This window comes from Sphaerodactylus townsendi, linkage group LG14, assembly GCF_021028975.2.
Source record: "Sphaerodactylus townsendi isolate TG3544 linkage group LG14, MPM_Stown_v2.3, whole genome shotgun sequence".
Classification (NCBI taxonomy): Eukaryota; Metazoa; Chordata; class Lepidosauria; order Squamata; family Sphaerodactylidae; genus Sphaerodactylus; species Sphaerodactylus townsendi.
Genome location: NC_059438.1, coordinates 12,704,799 through 12,726,310, shown reverse-complemented (window position 1 = coordinate 12,726,310; position 21,512 = coordinate 12,704,799). Strand labels below are relative to the sequence as shown.

General features: G+C 45.1%; 1 protein-coding gene across 7 annotated transcripts; it reads right to left on the bottom strand.

Moving 5' to 3' along the window:
• Positions 1-3,569: 3,569 nt before the first annotated feature.
• Positions 3,570-19,986, bottom strand: LOC125443827. 7 transcript variants are annotated; one of them, XR_007246179.1, is made up of 5 exons: positions 19,977-19,986; positions 12,832-12,840; positions 10,440-11,578; positions 6,866-7,077; positions 3,570-3,968 (listed from the first exon to the last, which is right to left on the bottom strand). XR_007246179.1 is itself a non-coding variant. In XM_048516174.1 (5 exons), the coding sequence occupies exons 1-5, from the start codon at positions 17,130-17,132 to the stop codon at positions 3,788-3,790; spliced, it is 558 nt and encodes a 185-aa protein (XP_048372131.1). In that variant the 5' UTR covers positions 17,133-17,396; the 3' UTR covers positions 3,570-3,787. The 7 variants fall into 7 exon arrangements, 2 of the variants coding, with proteins under 2 accessions (XP_048372131.1, XP_048372132.1); XM_048516174.1 differs by lacking the exons at positions 6,866-7,077; positions 12,832-12,840; positions 19,977-19,986 and adding exons at positions 7,138-7,256; positions 16,678-16,720; positions 17,051-17,396 and having other exon boundaries at positions 10,440-10,572; XM_048516175.1 differs by lacking the exons at positions 6,866-7,077; positions 12,832-12,840; positions 19,977-19,986 and adding exons at positions 7,138-7,256; positions 12,168-12,282; positions 12,576-12,771 and having other exon boundaries at positions 10,440-10,572.
• Between the last annotated feature and the right edge of the window lie 1,526 nt (positions 19,987-21,512).

Sequence of the window (21,512 nt, the reverse complement as noted above, 5' to 3'; positions counted from 1 at the left end):
GGAAGTCTACTTGAAACCAACCTATTATTTGGAGTATTTATAGCTTTTTTTTTCTAAATTCTGGCTGCTCCAAGATTACATTTTGTTTTCTATCTTGAGTGTTAAATAAACAGTGAAGCAATACTAGCTCTAATGTCTGGTCATTATGTGCTTTTGGAGGTACGAGTTGAGGCAGGGGCTTAAAGCAGCCCTTTCCTAGGCTATGTATGAAACCACAACTACTAAATTGTGTTGGTTTAGTTAGGGACAGCTATGCAGCATTGCCACTGAACGGCGCAGAGGAGATTAAGAGCATTGCTGTTACAAAAGTTATTTTGTGAATGGATCTAGACCAAAAATAAAAGCATTCACAGCTTGGACATCAGCAATCTTCAGGGTTTATGCTGATGGAAAAAGACAACCAGGTATGAATCGTTAACCTTGTATTGTTGAAGGCTTTCACGGCCAGAATCACTGGGGTGCTGTGTGGTTTCCGGCTAGAACACGGCCATACAGCCCGGAAACCACACAGCACCCCAATCGTTAACCTTGTTTTTGCCACCAAGAGACAGCAGGTTGGATCTGCTGGTGAAAAAGGAAGGAGGGGTCACTTCTCACCATCCAAAAAGACTATGCTGTGGTTCATGGGGCCTGCATGGACAGAAGGCGTATCAGAAGAAGTGTGTCTAGGGAAAATGTAGCCTGGTGCTAAATCTGAGTGTGTGTGTGTGTGTGTCCTGCCCCGTATGGATGGCCGCCCTCCCCCACCACGACCAAACAACTTTTTTCACACCAGGACTTAGTCAGTGTATAGACCCAGGGGGGTGGAGGCAGAGGTGGGATCCAGCAGGTTCTCACAGGTTCCCGAGAGTAGGTTACTAATTATTTGTGTGTGCCGAGAGGGGGTTACTAATTGGTGATTTTGCCACGTGATTTTTGCCTTAGTTACGCCCCTCCTCTCAGCAGTAGCACGCAAAACTTGAAGCAGTCTAGCAGGAGGTGCACCGGCATGCGTGGCAGACTGTGTCTGCGTGCATTCGTTTCCCACCCAAGGACCGGCGCAGCGGCTGTGTCCTTGCCACAGCCCTGCCCCCGGAATGCCCGCCCACGCCCCCGTTGTGCCCCGCCCAGCTCCATTGGTGCTACACCACAGTTTGAATCCCACCACCATGGGAACCTGTTACTAAAATTTTTGGATCCCACCATTGAATGGAGGAGGGTGTGGGGGTGATTTTCCTCCCCCCAACGGGACTAAATGGCTGCAGCCCAGGGACATTTGACTCCATATGTTCCCCTGAGCAGGACGCCCCTGTGGTATCAGACCAGAGTTGTCGGAAGGAGAGAAATTTTGAGCGAGACAGAGTGAGAAAACAGGCTACAGCTGACTCAGCATTTGTGCATGTATGTAGTGTGCTGAAACGGAGGAACTGCTACGTTCACCCCGCACAAGGCTGCAAATTACAGAGAAACTCCTGACTGAAGGAAAATGAGAATTGTTCCTAGATGATCATGCTTTTTTTTTTTTTTAAGCAAATTTGTTTGGGGAGACTGGCTGCTGATATGCGTGCCCGTTAACAGCTAAGACCCGCTGTTCCTCTCTTAGAGGAATTTTAGAGGAGTTTTAATGGTCAAACGTCATCTGCATTTTGAATGGTTAAGAAACTTGAGCGCTGCATTTTAACTTGATTACCAACATTTAGTATTGTATTTTGTTTATCCACTTGTTCGTATTCATGTTGTAAACCGCCCTGAGCCCCTCGGGGGAGGACGGTATATAAGTGGAATGAATGAATGAATGAATGAATGAATGAATGAATGAATGAATGAATGAATGAATGAATGAATGAATGAATGAATGAATAAATAAATAAATAAGGCTGCTTCCACACAGAGATTGTTTTATCACCAGTGTTACGACAAATTCACTGGATCACACACACACACACACCAATCTTTTCTGGACCCAGTTCAAAGTGAACTTGCCTGTGTTCAAAATAACTAAAAGCCTGTCCTCTTAGATCATTGTATCTATTTCTCTCCTTTTTCATAGAAAAGACGAGTGATAGGTAGAAGCAGGGCCTTTTCGGATGTAGCACCTTGGCTTTGGAATGCTGCTTCCGTGGCTGTTCACCTACTGCCCGGTTTGTTGTCCTTCCAGTACCAGGTTAAAAACTAATTTGCCATTCCAGATTTTGAATGAACTGTGTTTTTTTTTCATCCCCTCAGTATTATATTATAGACCTTAGTCCGTTGACGTTACTTGCTGGGCTTCTGGCCTGTCACACTATTTGCATTTTATTCTCGTCTGTGAAGCGTATGTTTTAATTGGACGTGCCTATTTTTTTCCTCCTAGTATTGTGATTTCAGTTGTTTTTAATTACATTGTTAGCTGCTCCAGGAACTGGTTTTTTGATTGGGGATAACAAACAAATATCTGGTCATCCTAATGATCCAATCAACTTGCTCAAGATTTATCATCGTAATGCTCAAGCAAACTGTTTTGAACCTGGGTCACACAAACAGATCCAGCACTTGCCGGAGCCTTACGTACCCCAGCACATGCACAAATTATTTCCAAGACGAACAGTAGCTCAAGACCTTTTATTGAGACCAACCAAGATATAACAACTGAGTCAGCAAGTACCAAACACAGGAGGCAAAATGCGGAGGAACGTCAGTGGCTGGTGAGTGCGTGGTATTTTCAGTGTTGGATATCTGGACATTTTCACAGCAAGAGAGAGCTTTGCAGAGACAAATGAAGTCCAACTTGATGTTTGTAAGAACAATCTTATATGTGACCTATTGACCAACATTGAAAATACCACACACTCACGTTCCTCTGAAGATTTGTCGAAGCCAGAACATATCCGGAAGCTGGTAGCTCGTGTTGGGTGTTCAGTGTTAAGTTAATAGCTATCCCTGTGGAGATTATGGAAGCAATTGTAGAACTGTTGACTAGTACTTATGAATGTGCTTATTTCTGTGTGAGAGAAATACTCGAACATGTACTGGGGCATTCCAGAGATACAGCCCCATAAGCATAGATACTGTAGACTTCGTAAACTCATACATTATACAGTCTGTGGCTTCTAGCCTGATTGTGTGCAAACAATTGCTTGCTTGGTAACTTCAATCGCACATCCCCTTTCTAGTGGATATACCTCCAGGTTGGACCTGGAAATCACTCACAATTCAACTTACCTTCCAACCACAGAGATCAGCCTCACCCCCCAATGTGGAGAAACTGACAAGATTTGGAATGTAGACTCTACAGTATTATAACCCACAGAGATATCACCACTCTCCAAATTCTGCTCTTCCCAGCCTCCACTCCCAAATCTCCAGAAATTTCTAACAAATCCACGCAGTTTCTTCATGAAATTTCTCTGTGAATTCTGCTAGACTCAGGGTCCAGGTTTGCATTTAGGCAAAGCACCGTTCAGGGATAGGATCACCAAAGCCGGGAGGCCAGCGTGGTGTAGTGGGGAAGAGCAGGTGCACTCTAATTTGGATTGCATTTGCAATCTCAGATCAAGGAGGATCAAGATTGGTAGCCATAGATTGACTTCTCCTCCATAAATCTGTCCAAGCACCAATCACATGTTGCGTGAAGAAGTGTTTCCTTTTAGTAGTCCTAATTCTTCCCCCCAGCATTTTCAATGAATGCCCCCTGGTTCTAGTATTGTGAAATTTTTTTACCCATGCCTTCTTCTCAGGAACAATTTACTTTCTGTTTCCCCACAAGCAAGGTAGCAAAGGGAAGTGGCGTATGGACCTTCGAAACGACACCGAGATAAAATATGACAGGTCAAAGCAGCAGATCAGATCCCATGAAGGCAAACTGAATCACCCTGGAAATGAAATGTGCGCGCACGGTAAACAGAAAGGGGAGAAATGCTTCCACTGGTTTTGAATTATGTAGGAATCCTGTCACTCCAGCTGTTGCCAGCAGCCCAAGGATGCCGGCGTTGCTGGAAATGAAACCATCCCTGTATGGAAGAAAGGAAAAGAATTTGTTGTGAGAGTGGAGAGAACACAGACATCCTATCTCAAAGGGACAAAACTACCCTTGTTGTCTTCCGTGCACTGAAGAGCAATGGGGGAGTATTATACCTCACCATTTAAAAAAAAATGCCAAAGGCCTTGACCATAAAATCAATTAAGGCAGATGTAATGAAAAGCAACAAACAAAAGTATTTAGTGGAGAACAGATTTCGTAGAGAGAGATATAAATCAGGTGGGTGCTGTTTTTCATAAGCACCCAGAAACACAGCTCAGAAACCAACCATTTCTTAGAAAAATTTGTTTCTGAAAGCTGACAGCCTTGTGATAAATTATGAGTATGTCCTCCCATGGAAGACTAGGTCCTGAGACAGGAGAGGAGGAGGAGGAGGAGGAGGAGGAGGAGGAGGAGGAGGAGGAGGAGGAGGAAGAGTTTGGATTTATACCCCACCTTTCTCTCCTGCAAGAGGACTCAAGGTGGCTTACAAACTCCTTTCCCTTCCTGTCCCCACAACAGACACCTTGTGAAGCAGGTGGGGCTGAGAGAGTTCGAAGAGAACTGTGGCGAGCCCAAGATTATCCATCAGGCTTCGTGTATATATAAGAACATAAGAACATAAGAACAAGCCAGCTGGATCAGACCAGAGTCCATCTAGTCCAGCTCTCTGCTACTCGCAGTGGCCCACCAGGTGCCTTTGGGAGCTCACATGCAGGAGGTGAAAGCAAGGGCCTTCTGCGGCTGTTGCTCCCGAGCACCTGGTCTGTTAAGGCATTTGCAATCTGAGATCAAGGAGGATCAAGATTGGTAGCCAGAGATCGACTTCTCCTCCATAAATCTGTCCAAGTCCCTTTTAAAGCTATCCAGGTTAGTGGCCATCACCACCTCCTGTGGCAGCATATTCCAAACACCAATCACACGTTGCGTGAAGAAGTGTTTCCTTTTATTAGTCCTAATTCTCCCCCCCAGCATTTTCAATGAATGCCCCCTGGTTCTAGTATTGTGAGAAAGAGAGAAAAACTTCTCTCTGTCAACATTTTCTACCCCATGCATAATTTTATAGACTTCAAGGAAAGTCTATATAGGCAAGGAAACAAATCCGGTTCACCAGATAAGATTCTTCCGCCCCTGGGGAGGAGTGGGGAATCAAATCTGGTTCTCCAGATTGTAGTCCACCGCTCTTAACCACTTCTCCACACTTTTCCATCCAGGCCAGTCTCTAGAGTCCCAGGTGAAGATCTTTCATATCACCTCCAACCTGATACATTCAACTGTGGATTGAACTGGAGACCTTCTCCCCACAAAGCAGATGTTCCACCATTGAGCCACAGCCCTTCCTTTGGAATCCTAGAGTTGGAAGAGACCCCAAGGGCCATCAAGCCCAACCCCCTGCCATGCAGGAACACACAATCAAAGCACTCCTGACAGATGGCCATCCAGCCTCTCTTTAAAAACCTCCAAAAAAGGAGACTCCACCACACTCCGAGGTAGTGCATTCCACTGTCAAACAGCCCTTACTGTCAGGAAGTATTTCCTGATGTTTAGGTGGAATCTCTTTCCTGCACCTTGAACCCATTACTCCTGGTCAGGGGTCTTCAAACTGTGGCCCTCCAGATGTTCATAGACTACAATTCCCATGAGCCCTACCACTTGGCCGTGCTGGCAGGGGCTGATGGGAATTGTAGTCCATGAACATCTGGAGGGCCATAGTTTGAAAACCCCTGCTCCTGGTCCTAATCTCTGGAACACCAGAGAACAAGGCCTTCCTCGACTGAGGACGCAATCTATCTTATACTTTTCCTTCAAGTCTTCCTATGTCAGTGATGGCGAACCTTTTCGAGACCGAGTGCCCAAACTGCAACCCAAAACCCACTTATTTATTGCAAAGTGCTAACATGGCAATTTAACCTGAATACTGAGGTTTTAGTTTAGAAAAAACGGTTGGCTCCAAGGCGCGCATTACTTGGGAGTAAGCTTGGTGGTAGTCAGTGGCTTTGCTTTGAAGCAACCGTGCAACTCTTCTAACGGGTGAATCACGACCCTGGGAGGGTTTAGAAGCAAGCCCCACTGCCAGCAACCGAGCTCACTCCCAGGTAAAGGATTGTGCTTTAGTTCTTCCCATGAAAATCAGTGGGGTTTAACAGCACTTAACAGGGTTACCTACATGTCATGCCCAGCGGCCCAGGTTGTGCCCACAGAGAGGGCTCTGAGTGCCACCTCTGGCACCCGTGTCATAGGTTCGCCACCACTGTCCTATGTGATGTTTCCAAGGCCCCTTCTGAACATGTAGAATAATGCACTTTCAATCCACTTTGCAGCTGGATTTCACTGTGTGGAATAGCAAAATCCACTTTCTAACAGTTGTGAAAGTGGATTGAAAGTGAAGTATTTTGCATGTGAGGAAGGGGCCCAAGACACAGGACTGACATTGAAGAAACCCTCTCCAGTTGTAGAAACACTCCGCACAATGTGGCTGTCATTCCCAAAGAGTCCTGTGCCCTCTGTTGTTTCACTGTGACTTGTCTCTAACGTGGCATGTTTTTGACAGACAGCCATGAAGAATAGCAGCCATGTTTGCTACGAGCTAGGACAGAGGGAAAGGGGGAAGAAAGGAAGGCTTCCTCTCGAAGAGCTCATTTTCACGTTACTCAGCCTTCATTATGCTGAATCAATATTCGTTTAGTCACTGAAGTTATTGACATATTTTAAAATAAAAGTATACCCTTCAGCTACTGTGCTCATTATAGATAATTTGTCTTGTCAGGGACCAGAAAATATTATCCCCAGTCTTTCAGAAGCCGACAGCCCATGGAAATACGTCCCCATGGTTACAATTGTAAATAATTTTAAGGTAAAAATATTGAAAAATCAATGGCTGTTTCCTACCATCTGTCACAAACAAATCAATCATCGTCTGCAGAAGCCAGGCAAAGTCGGGATTTGAAGGAGAGGAGAGAGCAGGTGTAATTCTTGGCTGGAGTCCCTTCGTTGCCAAACCGCTTCACGTAATGGTGCCATCATTTAAACGCTTAGCAGGAGCGGCTGCCATTGCTGCGGCCATCCCGCGCTGGCCAAGACGTTCAAGGGAAGAGAGAAGGCTGGGAGGGAAGAAGACAATCGCGGCTAGGTAAACAAACCTCCTCTTTAAAAATGCTCACCCCGTTAAGCAAATTGCGGCCAATCGAAACGGCGGCTCTCGGCTGCATCCCGAACCAATCGATGCCGTTCTTGCCGGTAAAGATTCTCTATAAATCCGCCTCCGAAGATGGATTATGTTCTAAAGTGTAATCAGGCCTGCCGTTTAGATACAGATACACACGCAAAGGGTCCGGCGATCAGATTTACAGCAATCCTATGCAGAGTTATGCCAGTCTGGGCCCATTGAAATGAATGAGCTTAAATTGGAGCAACTCACCTCAGGATGGCGTTGCTAGCCAGTCCCACTGCGCATAAATTCACCCTTCTATCCTTACCTGTTTCAGGGTGAATTTCCCAATTCCCAAACAAACAAAGCAACGCATCCAAAGCATGAAAACAGCACCAAAGCATTAAAGAATGGCTGCTAGGGTGAGCCTATAGTGAAGTCATACAGTGAAGGCCCTTGGGCCATGGTGGCAGCTGCCAACTTTATCTAGCTTGCCCAATTTCTAAAAGTATCTAAGGAAAATCTAGCCTGGTGCAAAATCCTTCAAACCATCCTATCGTTAATAGCCTTGCTCACATTTTGCAAACTGAGGACCGTGGCTTCCTTTATAGAATCAATCGATTTCATCTTGGGTCTCCCTCTTTTCCAACTGCCTTCCATTTTTCCTGGCGTTATTGTCTTATCCAATGACTTGTCTTCTCATAATGTAACTCAAAAAGTTTCCAAAGCAATACAAAAAATGTTCTAGACTAGTTCAATTAAAGGGCATAGTTAAGGACTAGAATTGCCAACTGCGGGTTAGAAAATTCCTAAAGATTTAAAAGAAAGAGGTGCCAACAGTGAGAAATTGGGAAGATAAACTGCAGGAAATAATGAATCTCAATCAGTTAACCTGGAGGCTGAAAGACAATTCTGAAAGATTTGAAGAAATATGGAAACCATTTATACAATTTTATAAACTGTAAATTTTGTTTAAAATATAAAATGATATATTATATAGACAGCTATAGGGAAAGGAGTGAGAACTTCTGTAAAAGGTTTTATTTCGCTAATGCCATACCACATTTAGTTTTTCTTTAGAAACAAAGCAATTAGTAAAAAAGAATAAAAGTTGTTGAGGTTCTTTTTTTATATTCGAACATGTCATTTTGCTTTGATGGTCAGAACTATATAGACGTGGAGATAAAGTTACGGTTAGTATTTGTATCTAAATTGTAATGAAGATAATCAATAGAAAGACGGGATGTGATATGTATAATTACTTAATTATTAACTGAAATGTGTTATGTATTGATTATCGAATTCTATCTAAGTTCGTTTTCTTGTTTTAAACAACTGTAATTAGAAATCTTAATAAACTTTATTTTAAAAAAAAGAAAATTCCTAAAGATTTGAGGGTAAAGGCTAGGGAGATCAGGGTTTTGGGAAGAGAGGGTTTGCATTGGCGTATAATGCCACTAAGTCGATCCACTAAGTCGATCCTCTACCCACAACGTTCACCTTGTGGGGTAGGTGGGGCTGAGAGAGTTCTGAAAAAACGGTGGCTAGGCCAAGGTCACCCAGCAGTCTTCATGTGGAGAAGCCGGGAATCAAACCCAGTTCTCCAGACAACAGTTCGCCACTCATGTAGAAGAGTGGGGAATCAAAACTGATTCTCCAGGTTAGAGTCCACCGCTCTTAACTACAACGCCATGTCCTGTCCAGTTGGGGTGTATGAATAAAGTGTGTCTCCAATTATTAGAGGGAAAATACATTCTTCCAGAAGCAAAGAAATATTGTTATGGAATATAGCATTATAAACATGTCAGCTAAGTGCAAAATGAGTTCATTCATTGTATGTTTATGGGTCTATAAAGTACTAAAATCATAATGAAAAACATTTATGTGCTCCCTCACAAAACAGCCCGCTGAAAGGCGATGAACCTACCGGAATATCAGTGCTATAAATCCTGTTGCCAACTCTGGACTGGAAATTCTTGGAAATTTGGGGCAGAATCTGGAGAAGATTCATAAGAACATAAGAAAGAGCCAGCTGGATCAGACCAGAATCCACCTATTCCAGCACTCTGATACTCACAGTGGCCCACCAGGTGCCTTTGGGAGCTCACATGCAGGATGTGAAAGCAATGGCCTTCTGCTGCTGCTGCTCCCGAGCACCTGGTCTGTTAAGGCATTTGCAATCTCAGATCAAGGAGGATCAAGATTGGGAGCCACAATCTCAGATCAAGGAGGATCAAGATTGGGAGCCACAGATCCATAAATCTGTCCAAGCCCCTTTTAAAGCTATCCAAGTTAGTGGCCATCACCACCCCCTGCGGCAGCATATTCCAAACACGAATCACGCATTGCGTAAGAAATGTTTCCTTTTATTAAGCAAGCCCAAAATTGAATGTTCAGTTCCCTGCATGACTATTTAGACTGCCTGAGTGCTCTTGCCATGTGTAGTAGTAGAAGAAGAAGAGGGAGCAAGCTTGTTTTCTGCTGCCTCAGAGACTAGGACACGGAGTAATGGATTCAAGGTGCAGGAAAAGAGATTCCACCTAAACGTTAGGAAGCACTTTCTGACTGTCAGGGCTGTTCGACAGTGAAATTCACTGCCTCGGAGAGTGGTGGAGTCTCCTTCTTTGGAGGTTTTTTAAACAGAGGCAGATGAACATATGTGGGGAGTGTTTTGTGTGTTCCTGCACGGCAGAGGGTTGGACTTGATGGCCCTTGGGATCTCTCCCAACTCTATGATTCTTTGGTTCTAGTAATGTGACTAGTTGACCATTCTGTATTTTACTATTTGCAGTACTTTAACTCTTTCACTCACCCAAGTTCCCTCCCCTACATCACGCTGGCTGAGGCTGTAACTGCAAGAATAAATTGTCACCAGAAACTGTTTGTCTTTCGATTTAAACTTTGTTCCACGCACTACCAAGAGGCAACTAACAAGGATATAAAGTAATGCTGCTTAAGGAAATAGGAAGGGCTGGATCCCTCAGGGCAGTTGTGTACAGTTTTCCACTAAGAAGTTCTTAAAGGGGCAAAACGGTTCCCAAGAGAATTAGTAGCTACTCATGAGTAAGGGATTGCCACGTTCCACCTGCTTTGCAAGACGACATGTCTGATTCATTCTCAACAGCTGAAATGCTGATTGAATAAAAGGTCAAATACCCATGTCTTGTTTTTCATCAGTAGCCCAGCCTTCCTCCTGTGCTCCTTAGGAAGAGAGAAGAGTTCTTGTCTTCGGTCCAACCTGTTTTTAAGTAAACACTTTAGAACATGGTTTTATTTCAAAGGAGAAAGCACGAAAGGAACTCTTCCTTCTCTTACCTTCCACACCTGAAAGGAGTGTGGGTTGAAATCAAAGGTCCTCTGTGCGTTCATGGAATTACTCTTTCCACGAGTGGGGTAGCACTTTCGTAAAATAGACCATCGTCTGAATCCAGTTCTTTGCGTTCGACTCCTGTAAGAGTGTAAAAAAGAGGGAGATCTATTTATTCTCTACACTATGGCCCCTTCCACACAGGCAGAATAATGCACTTTCAATCCACTTTGCAGCTGGATTTTACTGTGCAGAATAGCAAAGTCCACTTGCAAACAATTGTGAACGTGGATTGAAAGTGCTTTATTCTGCATGTAAAATAAAATAAATAAAATAAATAAAATAAATAAATAAATGTGTGGAAGGGGTCTGCCAACCTAGAGATGGTGACTGAGGTCCCCTGGAGTTACCACTGATCTCCGGGTTATGGTGATCAACTCCCCTGGAGGAGGAAGTGACTTTTTTGGGTGGGTGGACTCTATGGCATTGTAGACTCTATGGCCGGGGTCCCTCTCTTCCCAAAACTCACCCTTGCAGGAATTTCTTAGCTTGCAACCCTACTCCACACTGTGGAATACAAAATGTCTACATTTTTTCTAGTTGAAACCTATAATGAAAGGTTGATGGAATGCACATGAACACCTGGCCTTATAATGAACTGGAACTTTGACACACACACACACACACACGCTCAGTAATATTTCCTACTCAGACTGGCAGCCTCTCTCCAGTGTCTCCAGTGGAGGTATTTCGCATCACACCCGCATAATTCGACATGTAGTGCTAATGCTCACACTTGGTGACAACTTGGTTTCAGATTTTGCTGGTTCAAAGATTTCTGCCATCTGAACCCTCTGGTTTAGTTTACCGGGTAGCCCGTTCCTGGTGCTATGAAGTCTCTTGCGCTGTTCAACCCGCCTGAAGTCTCAATGAGAAAGGCAGGACTAGAACTGAGGGTGATAAATCAATAAAAAGGAAGACATACCACACTGTGTGGGTCAACTTAAACCTGAGTTCTCCCTGTAAGGGCTCAAGGATAGAATGCCACTCCATACTCCATACTCCATACTCCATACTCCATACTCCATACTCCATACTCCACACACACACACACACACACACACACACACACACACACACACACACACTTCTACCTGTACAGAGGAGGAACTTGCAGAGCCAAACAGCTCTGGATTGCAAAATTTATGGAGATTTCAGGGTGAAGCTTTTGGGAGGGCAGTCTTGGGGGGGGGGGGGAGGACCTTAGCAGGGAACAATGCCATAGAGCCAGAGGCGTATCTAGGGAAAATGTAGCCTGGTGCAAAATCTGAGTTTTCCGGCCTCCGTGTGGGTGGCCGCCCTCCCCCCACCACAACCAAACAACTTTTTTTGCACCAGGTGTTAAAGTCAGTGTAAGGACTGGGGGGGGAAGAGAAAGGGTGTGGGAGTGATTTTCTATCCCCCACGTGATTAAATGGCCACAGCCCGGGGACATTTGGCCCCCTATGTAACCCTGGGCAGTACGCCCTTGAGTGGAGCCCACCCTCCAAAGCAGCCTTTTTCTCTAGTGGATCTGATCTCTGTCAGCTGGAGATGTAGTTTCAGCTCTCTGGGCTCCCACCTGGAGGTTATCAGTTCTAAACCTAGCATTCTCCCTGGAATGCTAGCTTTCCAAATGCAGGGATTTGGTTCAATTTTTTTTTGGTACTCAAAATCTCCATCATGTGAGCCTCAACCTGCAGTGTGAAGTGTCATGGCCCACCCACAGGGTTCCCTCGGGGAAAACCGGGCCCATCACAGCTCAGAACGGTGAGTCAGCTTTTGGAGATCTTTGTTCTCACACGTAGCCTCCTAGTAAAAGTTGAAAAAAAGAGAGAGAAAAAGAGTCGTCCAAAAAAACCAACCCTACACACCTGTTAATCACATCGGTAAAATTAAAATACAGCACACCCAAATGACTGGCAAAGAGAACCGAATGTAACATGAATGCCAGAGGGTTGGGCCTGATCTAAAAAGCATGGAGTCTAATTATTGACAACCATCAACTCTCTGGGTGGCCTTGGACAGCCCAGCCTCAGTTTTCCCCCACGGGTAAAGAAGAAATATTAATCTCTGGTAATTAGAGAATTACAATATAAACCTACATACAACAATCAAAAAGGAGTGTCGAGATATTAACGCTGAACAAAGATCAACGCTTGTAGAACCGTAAATTGTCAAGAGTCCAAATTCCAAAACAAAATCCTAGCCCATCTATGAGTGAAAAGGAGGAGAAGGAAGAGGAAGAAGAGGAAGAGGAAGAAGAAGAGAAGGAGGAGGAGTTTAGATTTATACCCTACCTTTCACTCCTGTAAGGAGACTCAATGTGGCTTACAAGCTCCTTTCCCTTCCTTTCCCCACCATACACACCTTGCGAGGCAGGTGGGGCTGAGAGAGTTCCGAAGAACTGTGACTAGCCCAAGGTCACCCATCAGGAATGTAGGAGTGCGGAAACACATCTGGTTCACCAGATAAGCCTCCGCCACTCAGGTGGAGGAGTGGGGGATCAAACCTGGTTCTCCAGATTAGAATCCACTTGCTCTTAACCACTACACCACGCTGACTCTCTGATGCTTCAGTGGGGAGGGAAGCATGTCCCTTGGCAACTGTGGAGGGCTTCCAGATTTGTGATTTAGTTCTCAACACGATCACTAGGAGTAAACAACACTGGAAGGCTTTGTCCTCTGTATCTTGCTTGTTTGGCTCTGGAAAACAACATACAACAATAAAAAGGAGTGTTTTTTTTAGAATCCACCTGCTCTTAACCACTACCGCACTGGTTAGGCCGGGGGTTTCACATTCTTAAGGAATCCCATTCTTAGGGAATGACCCAGTCACTGCTTAAGCTGTTTTTGCGTCGTCACGTCATAGCTGACGTAGGGTAGCCCTGTAGGATTTTCAAGGGAAGGGATGTTTGGAAGCCATTTGCCATTTCCTGCCTCCACCTCGTGACTCTGGTGTCCCTTGGAGATTGCCCATCCAAATACTAACTTAGCTTAGCAACTGAGATCTGATCTGATCAGACTACCCAGGTCAATGCCCAGTTCTTGCACACTAATTTAAAACTTTAAGAAAACCCCATTATTAATAGCAAGGGGGTGGGAATACCCTGATGAATCCTATAAGAGTCTATATATGCAGCAGATAAATTCTACTGGCCGTAGGACTGCTCTTTTCCCCACAAGGGTACTGCGGTGCATTTTGTGCAGGCATCTATTTGACCTTAGCTTCAGTGGTTTTTTCTGAACTAGCTTGCTAACAACCACAGACATTAACTGGGTTGGCACGTGACGCAACTCAAAACCGGTGCAATTTCCACCCCAATCCATAAAGGTTGGTGAAGCCTTAATTACTATTTGCTGAAGCGGAAGTGCTATGGTTCCTCCAACGCTGGCAAAGTTTTCCATTCGAGCAACACAAAGCAGAACGCAAGAGGACGTCAAGTTCGCATTTCCCTTCAATCAGAAGGTGTCAGAGAGGCCCCATCAAAGGAGATTAGATTGATATTCTCTTAATAGTTTTTTCAATGCTCTTTTACATTCTTCTTTTTTTAAAACCTCTCTAAGGAGAGTCTCTTCACCTGGCCATGCAAGATCTACCATAGTGCAGACAAAAGCGGCAAATAGAGACATCCTGAGGAAATTAATCCCCAATTTGACACAAAGCCAAGGCGACAGGCATAGCAAAGGAAGCCTCCGCTAAATATTTCAATACCTCCCAAAATTATCTACAGTGCTCTTGAAAAACTGCAGTGCCAAGACAACAGGAATGCCACGGTGAGGGCGACCTGCCGCAGTGACAGGCAGCACAATTCGTAACAGCCCAGGCCGCCTTGTGATAACAAAACCTAGAATCAAACTTGCAAATGTGAGAAAGTATTTTTTTGTTTTTAAAAAAAGAAAAGAAAAGAATGACAGCAATTGAGAAGGGGCTGCTAATACAGCAATCATCCTACCTTATTGCTCTCCGAGTCCCAGAGGGTAGCTGAAACAGCTTATGGATGCAAGACAGCAGAGAGCTGGATGCAAATTGCTTCTCATTTGGCATGCACACACACTTAGCGTTAAACGCATTAAAAGCTCTTCAACTTGCTGAAGACGGAGTATTGTTGGAGGCTTATGACGGAGGCTCTTTGAAGGGGGGGGGGGAGGTGGGGAGAGGGAGAGAGCTTTGAAGGCATAAAAATTAACCTGGTGACAAAATACCCTCGCCAGAGAAGAACTGAAAACTGATGAAAGTGCACACCTGTGTGGATTGAGAATGTAAAAATACACAGGAACCTGGCTAGTGGGAAATCGGTCTATTTACCAAAGGCAACAAGCCTGTGTCATCTTTTTTTTTTTTAAGAACACCAAATTTAATTCTCTGCTGCTTTAAACTAACAGAACCCATTTGGGACATCTGTTTAATAAGCACACGCGCACACACAAAATAATAATTATTGCCAGGCCGCTCAGAAAGGGTGCCCGGGAGATTCCAGCTTACCAGGATGTCCAAAAAGGGCTGGATTCTTTGATTTGTAGTGCAGAATGAAGGGAGAAGGCACACATCAGTAATTTACGAGCCTGTACATTTTAGCCACTTGAAAACAAACAGAATTCGTATTGTGGAACTGGATTTCACACAGGGCTCGTGACGACCTCACTAAGGATTTATATTAGAAGATCAGCAATATAAAATGCATTACTAAGGGGTACTGTGATATTACATTAGTATTGTCTGTGTGTGTTGGACAAACACGTATTAATGGGCAAACTGAATCCACACCACTTGCAACACACCCAGCAATAACAATCACAGCTGTGCAATCCACACCTAGCTTAATAGGAAAACAGAGTTATCAAAAATTACCAAGGGGACACTTCAGTGGACGGCTGAGCTCCTTTGGGCCACATATTACAAATGAAGAGGAAGCAATCTTTAAAAGAGCTACTTAGAAATAAGTCCCATTGTATTCAGTGGACCATACTCCCTCGAAAAGTGCACTGTAAAACTGTGATCTTATATTTGGGAATTGTCCAACTGAACATTGTGGGTCAAGGGCCGGGGGGGGGGGGGGGGGTCTTCCGTGGAAAACACACACCGTAAAACCAATAGGGAAGAGTTGCCACTGAGAAAAAGGGAATGTAGTCATTTTTAGAAGTAAGAAAACTCAGCAGCCTGCAGAGTATTTTAAATGTCTGCTGACTCATTTTAGAATTGTCAAAGGTTTTCACGGCCGGAATCACTGGAGTGTTGTGTGAGTTTTCCGGGCTGTATGGCCGTGCTCCAGTAGCATTTTCTCCTGACATTTTGCCTTCACCTGTGGCTGGCATCTTCAGAGCATCTGATGATAGTAAAGCAATATATTCAGGTGTATATACTCCACTTGCTTTACTACCATCAGATGCTCTGAAGATGCCAGCCGCAGATGCAGGTAAAACGTCAGGAGAAAATGCTACTGGAACACGGCCATACAGCCCGGAAAACTCACACAACACTCCATTGTAGAATTGTTTTGCAATGCACTGTGTTTAACATTATATTTAAATTAGCTTATATATAAGTGAGGTGGTTTCTGCTATGAAACTGGAGCAACACCCTCATTCCCAATTGCTAGAATAAAATTATACATACATAAATGCATATCTATAGATCTAGATCTATATCAATTTATCTAGATCTAATATTTTATATATGTATATATATATATATATGCATATGTATACATATATATATATGTATGTATGTATACACACACATATACATATATAGAATTAGTTCAGATAGAATAAGCACTTTAAACACACACATTACATCTCCAGCCAAGTAAATCAAACCTTCTTCTCATCAGTTTTCAAATAGCCCTCTGTTGTTTATGTGCGTGTTTGCACACATACGCACAAAGCCCTCTTGCATTCCAAAACACCGGCCACCAATATCTCTATTTAACTAGCCCTAAGAAGCACACAACCACTAAGCCACCAGAAATTCACAACTAGGCGCCCGCGCCTGTATGAAACAGAGCAGAAAGCGATCTGACTCCCGTTGCAAAAGTGAAGGGGTTTAGACCGGCGTACCTTTGCGCCGGATTTGCATGTGATCAAGCGTCTTCGGAGGTAACTGCCCTTCACACTGTCCCCCGCCCCCAGATATGCCAAAAGCACCGTTCACACGCGCGCGCGCACAGACCCCCATGAGCGACTCTACTATGGGCACTGCACTTACCTGGGCGAAACCCCACAAAGCACAGCAGAGCTGACTTCTGACCCTGTTTAGAGCCACGGACAGAGCAAATAAAGAACACTGATTTGAGTTCTTTTATTGTCTTTTTTAAACGTTTGGATCCCGCCTCTCTACAAGACTCTAGTCAATCATTAGCAACGGCTTAATAGCCTCCGGGTGAATGTCTGGCATTCCTGCTCCACTTGCCATCCCCAGATGCAAAGGCAGCTAATCCCACTTTGCAACGCAAATGCAGATGCAAATGCGTTAGCAAGCAACGGGACGGGCTCCGAATCTCCAGACGGGGTTCGATCCTGGGCAAGGCTGAGGCCGCGGCTCCTCTCCTCCCCCTAGAGGCTGCCCAGCCCCCGCTCACCTGTCCGAATCCGGATTCCTCCCTTGCAAAGAGAGCCGGGATCTGCCATGCTAAGAAGCCCGCGCGTCTCCACCGGCCCCATAGCGCCTCCGCTGCACAGTGGCTCTGTTGGCAACCCAGAGTGGCAGCTGGCAAGGACCAATCGCGGTTGACCATGAGGGAGCGTCTGGGAGCAACTCACCAATCAGCACCTGGAGAGTCAGAAAGGCGGGGCCTAAGGACAGAGAGGCGCTCGGGAATTGTAGTCCCGGAGCTTAAAACTCTACTTAAAAGGGAAATGTACTCCTTCTCAACCGATTCAATTGGCTGCAGGAAAATGACGACTCTGGGACCCATCCCTGCCGTTGCCAACTGCATTGGGGGAAATTCCGGGAGTTTATATTTCGCCACTCTTGCCCATCTTACAGGGGTGTTGTTATATGGTACTCTGAAGTGCCGTGAAGCTCTGGGTCCCTTCTAAAGGGCAGTCAACAGAAGAAAAACCTTCCATGTGCAGAATGCTTCCACAGTTGTCTTCTGAATCTTCATCATATATTCTTTGATATCCCAAGAGGGAGAAATTGAGCTAAAAGTGAGAAAAGCAATAAATCCAAACTCTTCTGCAAAAACAATAAACAAACCAACAACTTTCACTAGGAGTGTTCAGTTTCTGAGAGTTGCTATTCAGTCTGCTGGAGTGTTCTTGCCATGTGTAGTAGCAGTAATACGATTGATTGACCATTCTTTCTTTTAGTATTCTCAACTGTTTGAAAGTGGATTTCGCTATTCCGTCCAGTAAAATCCACCTTCAAAGTGCATTGAAAGTGGATTGAAAGTGCATTATTCTGCCTGTGTGGAAGGGGCCTAACGTCTTTCATACAATACAGCATTCTGCCTTCCGCAATCGAGAGTATCAAAGGAATTTATCAAAGGGATTCCCAGCTCCTATCTCTCTTTCCCTTCTAAGCAGGAAGGGCAGGCCGGGAATTCTCCAGAGGGGCCCGGATGACCGGGACAGTCTTTCAGCTCCTCTCGACACCCCCTTCTACCCCCCCAGTCTGGAAGAGTGCCAACCCCGCCCCCGAGAGACTTCATTCGCAGTCTGATCCGAAGTGTCTGCGTGTTTGGGGCGCAGTTCAGTTGAATGGGCCGAACCGCTCGCTCTGTAGCGCAGTTAAGCCGACACGTTGGGGGTCGAAGCTGATGCCATTGAAGTGAATGGGTTGTGAAGACCGCCGGCGCGAGCGGTGGAAGGAATGGCGTCCCAGAACAGAGGACAAGGACGTATTTACTGGGGAGTAAATCCCACCGACGTGCATCCTTCATGCAGCCATAAAATCTCAGGACGGACTGCCAGTCTGCAAAAAAAAAAAAAAAAAATCCAGACGTGTGTGGTTTGAAGACCCCAACTCAACTGTCTGTCCGGATAACTGAAGTCTGGGGCATTAACTGCCCCCGAGTCCCCCGCCCCACCGTGAAGATTATTTACGAGCCAATCTGACTAGGAAAGGACGCTTGGAAAAGCCTCATAAGGTTTTGGAAAGCTTACCCCTGTGTAAGCCTAGCTGAGCTGCTGAATAAATCAGCCGTGTTTAAAGGAGGACAGTGTTGCTTTCAATGCCCATGTTTGCATAGGGTCGTGGGTTCAGGATTTGGGTATCAATCCGGAGAAAGAAAGAAAGAAAGAAAGAAAGAAAGAAAGAAAGAAAAGAAAGAAAGAAAGAAAGAAAGAAAAGAAAGAAAGAAAGAAAGAAAAGAAAGAAAGAAAGAAAGAAAGAAAGAAAGAAAGAAAGAAAGAAAGAAAGAAAAGAAAGAAAAGAAAGAAAGAAAGAAAGAAAAGAAAGAAAGAAAGAAAGAAAGAAAGAAAGAAAGAAAGAAAGAAAGAAAGAAAGAAAGAAAAAAAAAAAAAAAAGAAAGAAAGAAAGAAAGAAAAGAAAGAAAGAAAGAAAGAAAAGAAAGAAAGAAAGAAAGAAAGAAAGAAAGAAAGAAAGAAAGAAAGAAAGAAAGAAAGAAAGAAAAGAAAGAAAGAAAAGAAAGAAAAGAAAGAAAGAACAGAAAGAAAAGAAAGAAAGAACAGAAAGAAAAGAAAGAAAGAAAGAAAGAAAGAAAGAAAGAAAAAGAAAGAAAGAAAGAAAAAAAGAAAGAAAAAAAGAAAGAAAGAAGAAAGAAAGAAAGAGAAAGAAAGAAAGAAAAAAAAAAAGAATGAAGGAAAGAAGGAAGAAAGAAAGAGAGAAAGAAAGAAAGAAGAAAGGAAAGAAAGAAAGAAAGAAAGAAAAAAAAAAGAAGAAAAAAAAAAAGAAAAGAAAGAAAAAAAGAAAGAAAGAAAGGAAAGAATGAAAGAAAGAAGAAAGGAAAGAAAGAAAGAAAGAAAGAAAGAAAGAAAAGAAAGAAAGAAAGAAAGAAAGAAAGAAAGAAAGAAAAGAAAGAAAGAAAGAAAGAAAGAAAGAAAGAAAGAAAGAAAGAAAGAAAGAAAGAAAGAAAGAAAGAAAGAAAGGAGGGAGGGAGGGAGGGAGGGAGGGAGGGAGGGAGAGGCTGGAGAAACTTTTGCCTGGATCTTTTCTTTTGAAACCAGTCCTTTCCCAGTAGTGCCTGTGCAAAACCATTCCATTCCACTGTACTTTTCAACACGCTGTTTTGCAAGTGTAATACAGCAAGTAGCCAAAAAAGCGAGAGTTGCAATATACAACACGGGGGGTGGGGGGGTGGGGGTGTAGGAGTCTCAGCTCTGCATTGGATAGATAGACACACAAGATCTCACCCCCCCCCCCCCCGCGCGAACAGTCAGGGCCTTTTAGATGGCATTGGGGGGGGGACCTACAACTGTCACCGGAGCATCCCTAAAGGAAGTCTACAAAAAATGTGTGTGGGGGGGGGGGGCGGTTATTGCTGCTTGCGCGGGAGTTCAGATTCGAAAGTGCCGGGGACTGAAACCCCCCCTCCCCCCCACACACACACACAGAGAGAGAGAGAGAAAAGAGATCTAGTGGCATTTTACTCCGAAAGGAGCTGGGGGCTGGAGGGGGGAGAGGAATCCCCTCCCCTGCCTTCCTGCTGGGAAATGGATCTGCTAGAACTCAAGGGGATCGCATTGTCCCATCGGCGGGGATTTCTCGGGGTCCGCCGGGTTGCAATCGACTTTCTCTCCTAAGCCTCGGATGAGGTTTGGAGGGGGTGCGCTGAAGGGGGCGAGGGAAGGCGCTGGCCAGTCCATTCTTCGAGCCCCCTTCCTCCCCCCCCCCCGCCCGCCTCCCTCCCCTTTTACCCCCCCCCCCTTCCCTTGCTCTCAAAAAAAAGCAGGGAGGGAAAAGAGATCCTCCAGGGGTCACACACAGCTCATCCTCCAACCAGTTCACAAAAGGAATCCTTTCTTTAAAACGAAGATATTCACTGCAAGCGAGGCAGAGTCACTCCATTGAAATGAATGGACGTAGAATGGAGTAACTTTCTTGAGGATGACACTTGATAGAAACCCACCCATCTTGCTTAGGGTCTTGGGAGAGAGGGGGTTAGACACGTGGTGTGTCTTCTTGCAGAGGCAGCAACAGGTTGGGGGGGGGGGGACCAGAGAGGGACCGCTGCTCCCCGTGGCCCTACGGCGAGACAAGAAAACAGTGTACCAGTTGGGCTGGTAAAGCTCCCGAAATAACCAACTAGGAAAGGCGTCTGCAGGCGCAAGAGTTTGGGCCACGATCCACGAGAGGTCCGAGTAGTACCATTGCCTGCAATGGGGCTTCATGTATCCGTTTACGGTGTTGGTTCTAGAGAAATGATTGATGATGTGAGTTTGTGCCAGGAAGCAAGGATGGATGGTGGATGGATGGATAGATGGATAGATGGATAGATGGATAGATGGATAGATCTCCAGTTCAGAAAAGGGTATGTGGGATTTCACCTTACCTCTACATTAACAACCCGGTGAGGTAGGCTAAGGAGGAGAGGTTTCCCCAAGAGCAAAAACTTCTAAAGGGCACCGAGAATCCAATCCGACTTTCCCACGCCAAAGACCGTACACGGCGCTTTCGCCCCGCACGCCACTCCGGTCGCCGAAAGCGACAGGGAAACCCTCTTGAGTCGCGCTCGCAGACCTTGCAGTTCATCGGACCGGGAGGGTAGAGGTTGATCCGGAGTGAACGGATCCGCACATCCCTTTTGAGCCATTTCCCACCCGCTCGATTTGGGGAAGAAGGGCGAGGGGAGGAGGGCAAAAAGCGCCGGCTTAAGCGAATTGCGAATAGCAGTCCCTTTAAGCGCTTCGCGGGGGGGGGGGGGGGTCCCACAGAATCCAACCGAGTGACCCAAAAGGCAAGTTGGTTGCTGTTGAGAAACTGAACGCCAGCCTTGTGGGGCTGGCCTCGAAGGAGACCCGGTGTTTGCACGGCCGACGTGTGGATCGCAAAGGCAGTGAACGCTAGAATGAGAACTTGTTGTCTTTAATTGCCATAAGCCTAATTGTTTACTCCGATTCCTTTGTCCCTTCTTTCCT